An 8,261-nucleotide genomic window follows, 5' to 3' on the forward strand; every position below is an offset into this window, starting at 1 on the left:
CAGGCAGGTCAGCTAGTCCTGCACGGCCACCCGCTGAGAAACCGGGTCCCAGTGACTGTCTTGGCAGTCACCCTCTGCTGCCACGCAGCACGGCGCACACCACACACCATGTCCACGCTGCGGGAAGCTTGTACCCAGCCCCATTCGCCTGAGCTCTACCCTGCCAGCCTCACAGCGCAGCTCAGCACACGTCAAATCCCATTGCCATGCCGTGCCACTGCCCGGCACAAGGCTGGGCTCGCTGCCTCCCCCACAAGCCAAAACTGTGCAGGCTCCCCCAGGAGGACCCCGGGGCTGGAGCCAGCGTGGCTGAGCCACGTGCAGGACTGTCCAGCACCAAAGCTCCCTGCTCCCAGCCCTGCTGAACCGCACTTCTCCCCGGCAAACTCAGGCAGCTGGCGTAAAGCAGGCACAAAGCTCAGCAAAACCCCGGGAGGAGTGGGGTTGCCCCCCCACTGCCCCCTGCTCCTTCCCACTCCGTTGCAGTGCTCCATGCCAGCCCCCTGCACAGGGTAGTCGTATCCCCCCCCCCCCCGCCCCGAAATGATGCTTTCCCAGGGACAGCATCACCCTGTGCGGCAAGCAGGCATTGTATCGATGGGCACAAAGTGAAACAGGACATGCTGCATCAGCCATTTCTAGCCCCACGGAGCCTTCTCTACCCCCCCCCCAGCATCCTGCACAGCCCATGGCATCGCATCCCCCTCCCCAGTGCAGAGCAGGCTCCGGCTGGCAGCGCTGCTCCTGGGAGCGTATCAAGCCAGCCGAGCAGTAGCCCCTGGCAGCCGTAGGAGAGAGGCGGCTCATTTCCAGAGTCATTACGGTCTGAAAAGGGTCCCATCAGGTATTCCGCCCGTTCAGCACATTTATTTTCCCAAACCACAGCGAGGATTTGTGATTCCAGGCTCAATATTAGCAAGAGCTGCACGCTGGAGGCACCCGGCCGGGAGCTCGCTGCCTGGGCAGGCAGGGAGCTGCTGGCGAGGAGGCCCTGACGGCAAGCCCCGGGCAGCGAGCGGGCAGCGAGCGGGCAGCCCCCGGCAGCCCCCCGCTCGCCCAGCTGTAGCCGTGCCTCCGGAGTGGAGCTGCTCGGCATGTGTGCGTGCACACATGTGCGTGTGCAATGCTGGCAGCCTCCAGATTCACACACATCCCAGCGCCAACCCCCCCAAACACAGGAAGGTTGCCCCTGCGTGCAGAGGGGTCTCTGCCTATCCCTCCAGCCACCCTTGCTGTGCAAAACACCCTGTGACAGAGCACTTCAACCCAGGGGGAAGCCCAGGCTGGAGCAGGGCTCTACACCACAGCTTTCCCCCTGCCCACTGCACACCCCCCCCGGGGACCGCTGAACCCCGCTCCCCCACAGCTCTGGCTCCTGCCTGCAAGCCTCTCCGGCACGGACCTGCTGGCAGCCCGATTCTGTGGTGCAGAGCCCTACCAAGAGTTCCCATGCAGGATCCTCTCTCTCTCTCCGTGTGAAACTTGGAGGGAAACTCAAACAGAGAGAGATGCAAACTTCAGCAGCCGGAGCGAGCCAGGAGCCCTGCTCTGGCAAGGCACGGCCAGGTGGGTGCCCCCATGCCGGCTGGGGCCCCCGGGGAAGCTGAGCCAGGCGCGCACTCACCACAGTGAAATCGCGGGATGAGCAGTTCTCGCCGCTGAAGTTGCAGCTCTTGAGCATGTCGTCAAGCTGGTGGCCGGTGCGGTTGACGATGTCAGCCATGTCGGGGTCGGGGTAGAGCAGGTCTGTGGCCTTGTGGCCGTCCCGGTCCTTGGGGGGCAGCCCGGTCATGTTGGCCAAGTGGAAGATGTCAGCGTCGGTGAGCGCCGAGTGGCGGTAGCGATTGATGTTGCAGATGGTAATGGCGGGGAAGACCATCTCGCGGATGGCCTCCTCGTCCAGGGCCATGACGTGGGGGTGCTCCAGGTAGAGCAGCGCTGACTTGGCCGCCTGGTAGAGGAAGAAGGCGAGCGAGGCCAGGAAGGCGAACGCCCAGAGGGTCTGGCGCACACCCAGCCGCCCCGACCGGCAGATGTGTCCCAGGCCGTGCAGCGTGCTGGCGCTGGCGAAGGCGGCCAGGTCCCGGGAGCGGGGCCGGGCGGGCTCCTCGATCAGGCTCTCCTTATCCCCTTCTTCTTTCTCCTTCTGCTTCTCATCCTCCTCGGCAAATTTGATTTTACACACGATCTCAATCGGCATCTGCCCCGCGCGGCCGGCGTGCCCAGCCAGCGAGCTGCCCCCCGGCACGGGCACCGGCCGAGAGCCCGGCCAGGCGCTGGGAGGGGGCTCGGGTCCCCCCCAAGCCCCAGCACGGCGCCGGGAGGGCCGAGCCGTCTCGGGAGGGAAGCGCAGCCCCTCTCAGCAGCTCCGAGCCGCCGCTTCCCTCTTGTCTCACTAGTCGATCGTCTCCTTGTGCCTTCGCTTATCAGCACAAATACAGCTGTCAAAAACCCCTCTCTCTCCTCTCCCTCGCTCTGTCTCTCTGCCTCTCTCCTTCGCTCCTCTCTGGTTAAGACCCCAGCAGATACAGGCAGCATTTAGGCATCATGTGCTAATAAAATCCAGGGAATACTTAATAATTCAAGACATGTCAACATTATTTCATCGTCAAATAAAGAGCGAGCGCCAGAGAAAAGAGGCAGCGTGAAGGGCCCCGGCGCCTCCGGGGCAGGGAGCCGCGCTGTGCCCTCTCCCCAGCCCCGGCTCCCAAGTGCTGCCGGAGCCACTTGTTTGAATGGCTCGGGAGCTGCCGGAGCCGTACCGAGCCGTGCCGTGCCGTGCCAAGCGGAACGGAGCCGCGCCGAGCCGCGCCGTGCGATGCCGAGCCGCGCCGCTCTGCTCCGCGCCCCGCCGTGCGATGCCGAGCCGAGCCGAGCCGAGCCGTGCCGTGCCGTGCCGTGCCGTGCCGAGGCGGGCGGGGCACGGAGCCTGCCCCCCGCCGCCGCCGCCGCTGCCGCCGCCGCCGCCGCCGCCGCCGCCGCCGCCGCCACCGCCGCGCTGGCCGCCTCGCCCCGCCGTGCCCCGCCGGCCCGTGCGCCCCGGGGCAGAGCGCGGCTCGGCTCGGCGCGGCGCGGCGCGGCTCGGCGGGGGCGGGCAGCCTGCGGGCAGCTCGCCCGGCGGCCCCCTCCTGCTCGCCCGCCTGCGGACTCCTCCTGCCTCGGCGGCTCCCTGGCCGTTAACCGCCTCCCTGCCACGGCCCGCCGCGCCCTAAGTCGGCGGGCGCCGAGCCCCGTCGGTCGCGGTCGCGGTCGCGGTCGCGGTCCCGGTGCCGGTGCCGGTGCCGGTGCCGGCCCCGGCCCCGCCGAGACCCGGCCGGCAAGCCGCCGCCGGAGCGGGGCTGACGACGGGGCGCCGAGGGTGCATGGGGGTCCCGTGCTCCTCGGTGCCCCGGAGCCGGGAGGGTGGCAGCACCGCCGGCCACCCCTCCGTGTCCGCCGCCCCCTTCCCCGCTGCGCTTGCTGTGCGCCCGGGCTGGGCTCCCCCAGCTTCTTCATTTCTGCCCCCCAGCCCGCTTTGTGCTGCGCGCTGGGCTCCGCGTTTCCCCACGGCAGCGCGCGAGAAGTGGGGGTCACCGCAGGCAGTGACCGGCTCTGATAGAAAGGCTGAGCCGGGGTCACCCTCACCCTCTCCTGCCCTGCTGAGCCCCTGCCCCTCCTCGGGTCTGGCTCTGCTCCCTCCACGGCACACTCGCACCCACCCCTGCGCACAGCCCCACGCAGGACTCGGCTCCCGTGGCAGCACTGGGGGAAGCAGGGTGTCCTCCTGCCCCATCCTGCCCACAGCAGCAGGGCTCTACCTTCATTGCTCAGCGGGACCAGAGCTGTGATGAGGTTTCGGGTTCACCCTGCGGCACCGACCACAGAGCCACTCGCCACCTCGATCTGGCTGCTCCCCACGCACAGCCCCTTCCGCCAGCAAGTCCTGATCTCTCCTAGCTCCCTGCCTCAGTTTCCCCAGCTGGTGACAGAGGGTTAGCTCTGCTAGAAAGGCTGAGCCCGACCCCTCACCCACAAGTCAAGCAACCCTCTGCGACCCTGCCCAGTGGCACAGCGGTGGGGGAAACACCAGCTCCCTGCCTCCAGAACAAGCCCAGCACCAGGCACCCCCTCTACCTCCCCCCGGAGATGTGGCTCCGCTGGGGAAGTGCGTGCCTGGCTGGGAAGCCGGGGTCCCTGGAGGACAAGTGATGAGACAGCCGCCCATGAGCTTGACAAGAGGCCTCGCCTCTCCCCGGGGACTGCGCCGCAGGTCAGCGTGACCTTCACTGTGCTGCCGATGCCAACGGCAAAGCTTTCCCCAGTCGTCCGGCAAGCGCACACACATCTTCAATCTTCCCATCGATCTGTGCATGGCACACATGTTCCTGCCTCTGTGTGGGTCAATACAGCATGATAGGCTGCCTCCGGCAGGGAGCACGCACAGTCCCAGCCACCCGCTTGTCCCTGCCCAGGGGATGCAGCATGCAGCCCCGCATCCCCGGCTCAGAGGGACATGGCGGGGAGCACGCTGGGCAGGTGGTCCGAGCGCCACCGTCACTATGGGTGGCCCCAGCCACACGCCCACAAGCCCCGAGCTGCTTCCGCGGGGCTGCTTGGCCCTGCGGGGGATGCTTGGCCCTGGAAAGACTGTGGGCAGCAAGGGCCTGACCCTGTGGCAAGGAGGTTCTGCGGTGCAAGACAACGGCTGGCATTCAGACTTTGGTCTGCAGAGCCTGGTACGGAGTCTCTGCCTGCGTCTCAGTGCCGTGGTGGCGAGGAGCATGAGGGCACGGAGGATCTGCCAGGCAGGTGCACCCCGTAAGCGCGGATCCTGAGGTACGGGGCAAACTAAGCTGTGTGAGTGTGAGACCGGCAGGAGCCCCATGTCCTCTGTGTGCTGGACAGTCATGGCACGGGAGCAGGACTACCTCCCAGCTCCCTGCATGGCCCTGGCCCCTACACCACGGGGACCATAGACCTCTGCTCTCTCTGGGCGTCTCCTGCTCCGTTAGCAACTGCCACCTGGGCTGGGGACACCTCTTGGCACCCTCCCCACAGCATGGTCCCCTCCTGTGCGGCCAAAGAGGTGGATGCGTCCTCTCCTCCCTTCTGTCCTGCCTCTCCCCTGCTGTGTCCTGGTCCTGCCTGGCCACCCAGCAAGGGCAGGTGGGTGCTGGGGGCTCATCCCCTTGCAGGATCACCCAAGGCACAGAGCTGAAGTGCAGCCAGGCTGGGTTGCGATCAAGCTCTGTCCAAGTGAGTGGCACCCAAGGCACAAGCCCCAACCCCAGCTGCAGCTGCAAGCCTCCTGCAAGCCACAGAGCAGGGAGGGCTGTGGCTTCATGGCCACCAGCACCCGGGGAGAAGGCACACCGGGAGAGACGCTGGGCCGGAGGGGCAGGGAGCAGGGAAGCAGCATGGCTGGCCGGGGAGGCAGCAAGGCTCAGGGACTGCTTTCTCCTGGGACCCGACAAGGCAGCGAGCATAGCGCCAGCTGGGAAGGGCCAGTGCTGCCACTTGGCAGCATGTCTGCAGCTCAGTGTTCTGCACCGGAGCCTCCCACCTGTGGCTGAGCACGGGGGGGCACGAGGCCACGAGGAGGGACTGCAGCATGCAGCGGGGCTTGCCTGCCCCTCCGCTGGGCCATGAGCAGCTGCAGAGCCCGTCTGCCCGCTCATGCTCCCACAGCCAGCCCTTGGGTTTGATGCTAATGGCCGGGAGAAGCCTGATGCCCCAGGCTCCAGAGTGCTGACTTCACTAGCCACCGTGCAGGACAGGAGACCCAGCTGAGGGCTCGGCGGCAGATCGGGAAATGGGGGTCCCCCCTGCTCTCCCCCGCGCCCCCAGCCCGGGGGGATGCTGAGCGGCGGGGGCTTGGCACAGGGCCCACGTGCTACGCTCAGATGATGGGGGGAGGCTGCAAGCGCCGGGGAAGACAGGACTGGAATTCAAAATGATGTTGACAAATCGGAGAAATGGCCTGAAAACAATCAGATCCAATTCAAAAGGACAAGCGCCAAGAGCTGGGCTGGGGCAGGAAGCAAATCTGCCCAGCGAGCAGAGGGCAAGCGGCTGGAGGGCAGGGCTGCCGAGCGGGCAGGAGGGCAGGGCAGAGCCCTGGCTCAGCAGTGGGCAGCAGCTTCGGCTTGTCCGAGTTTAACACTGAAACCCAGGACAGTCCCAGGCAGATAAACAAGGCATGCAGAGGGTCGGACCCCCCCAGGCAGGACACTCTGTGCAGGTGAGGTTATCTGTGCTTGCAGAAGCTGCACTTCCAGATGCCCAGCAGCCAGGCACCTGCTTGGAAAAGCAGCTGGGAGCTAGGAAAAAACAGGAGAAACCTCCTTCATCTGGGATATGGGATCTGCCAGTATAATATGGGATGTCTGGCTGCCCCGCAACTGCACTGAGCTTGGTGGAAAGGAGGACGTTGCTCAGGGCTGTGTGAGAAGGAGCTTCATTCACCAGGCATCTGAAGTACTTGCTGGCAGCGAGGCCTCGGTAGGAGCCCTGTGCCTGGTCTGGGACCAAACGTCAAGAAAAATCCGGACTAATTGGAAAGAATAGAGAGGATGGCAATAACAGGGAGCAGTGCTGGAGACTGGCTGGAGGCACTGGGGGTTTGGGTGAGAGCAGAGGAGGCAAAAAGGCTGCATCCGTAGACAAAATAACTTCTGTGAGCACAGAAGGAGGGGGCTTTCTAGAGCATCAGGGCCCTGACACACAACAGAAGGCAGCAAGGGTTAGGTGGAGCCTCCACAGAGGAGAAGCTGGCCCGCAGGCTGGAGGGGTGCTTGGTGGGACTGATTCTGCCATGGTGCCCTCCAGCAACCTTGTGATGATTCATCCCTCCGAGACACAGACGCTGCCCGTTTTTATTCTCAGGCCAATCCAGGTGAGGGTTTGGTTACCATTTCCCTGTCTTGCCACGGAGCCAATGGTTCGACTCTTCGCTGTACCAGCACCCGACCTCCCACCACGCTCCGGCACCGGAGCTGTGCCGCTGCAGTGAGCCCACCCTCCTGGCCACGCTGTGGGGCTGCAGCTCCTCACCAGGCACAAGGGATCAGCCCAGGGGCACCGAAAGGTGCCGTGGCCAGGGCAGCCCGGGACGGTGGGGGACACAGGTGATGGGACAGTTTCAGCCCAGGGCAAGTAGCAGGCACCTGCCCAAGGGGAGACCCCCAGCACGCAGTCCCCACCTGATGCCCTGTTAGTCCAGGACCCAGATCCTGCTTGCTGGGCACTTCTGCCACCAGCCCAAGCCCATAAGCTGGCTGCCGTGTGTTCCTCGCCAGCTCCACATGCTCCAGAGCCAGCGCTGGCCGCAGCCCTGTGCCCGGAGGGAAGTGGATCTGGGGCGATCATTAATTTTGATCTAATTGAAGGAAACGTGACTGCGGAGCCCAGCTGGCCGCAGAGCTCGACTCTGCCTCGCGCCAGTCGGATCCTCCGAGACCTTTGCAAACACGTCGGCTTAACAAGCGCAGCCTCCTCCCCCGGCCTCCCCGGCACGCTGCCGGCGCCTGCCTGGCAGGTTGGGCTCCACGGCGAATGCCTCGTCTGTGGGGAGATGTGGGATGACAAGATGTCCGCTCCAATTACGGGAGAGCAGGGCTGGCAACGGTGTGATGAGCATGCCGGGCATTACCCCCCGCCGTGAAGCCAGCCGTGGGGCGGCCACGGAGGCAGTAATGTCGCTTGCGCCCCACTCACCGAAACCTCCACACCATCCTCCTGCGCCTGCGGGGAGCAGCGGGGCTGGGAACGGCGGGCAGGGAGCCGTATGCACCAGGGCAGGGAGCAGAGCCATCACTATGAACACCGTTACCAGCCACGTGGTGCTGGGATGGGGAAGATGGCAGCCCTGGCACCGCAGACCAGCCTCACTGGTGGCCCTGGTCCCTTGGGCAGGCAGTGGCTGGGCTCCCCCCCATGTGGGGAGCCGCTCTCCAGTTTAGCCCCCGGCAGCAGATGACACGTCTGCCAGGGCCGGCAGATGCATTGGCGATGCAGCACCCCATTAACGCACTGACCCCATTTACGTAAACTACCCCCATTAAACACAATACCTTATTAAATGCTTTACCCCAATTAAGTGCAATACCTTAATTAATGCAACACCCCAATTAAGGACAACACTCCCATTCAATTTATTCCTTCATTAAGCGCAAAACCTCAATTACAAAGTCTCTTTTGTAAGCTGTGCGCATGAGCTCGCACAAGGTGCCCTGGACACCTTTTGCTGTTGCCAGAAAAACAAAATCAATGCTGGGTTTATG

At 64.9% G+C, this 8,261-nt stretch overlaps 1 protein-coding gene across 1 annotated transcript in view; it reads right to left on the reverse strand.

Moving 5' to 3' along the window:
• ASIC4 (acid sensing ion channel subunit family member 4) overlaps window positions 1-2,807 on the reverse strand; it is a 30,152-nt gene extending 27,345 nt beyond the window's left edge. Inside the window, exon 1 of the mRNA XM_049810080.1 lies at window positions 1,625-2,807. Within this exon, the coding sequence (XP_049666037.1) occupies window positions 1,625-2,200 (576 nt within the window). The 5' untranslated portion in view covers window positions 2,201-2,807. The remainder of the gene's footprint in view (window positions 1-1,624) is intronic.
• Window positions 2,808-8,261: the final 5,454 nt, after the last annotated feature.

This window comes from Accipiter gentilis, chromosome 1 (assembly GCF_929443795.1).
Source record: "Accipiter gentilis chromosome 1, bAccGen1.1, whole genome shotgun sequence".
Classification (NCBI taxonomy): domain Eukaryota; kingdom Metazoa; phylum Chordata; class Aves; order Accipitriformes; family Accipitridae; genus Astur; species Astur gentilis.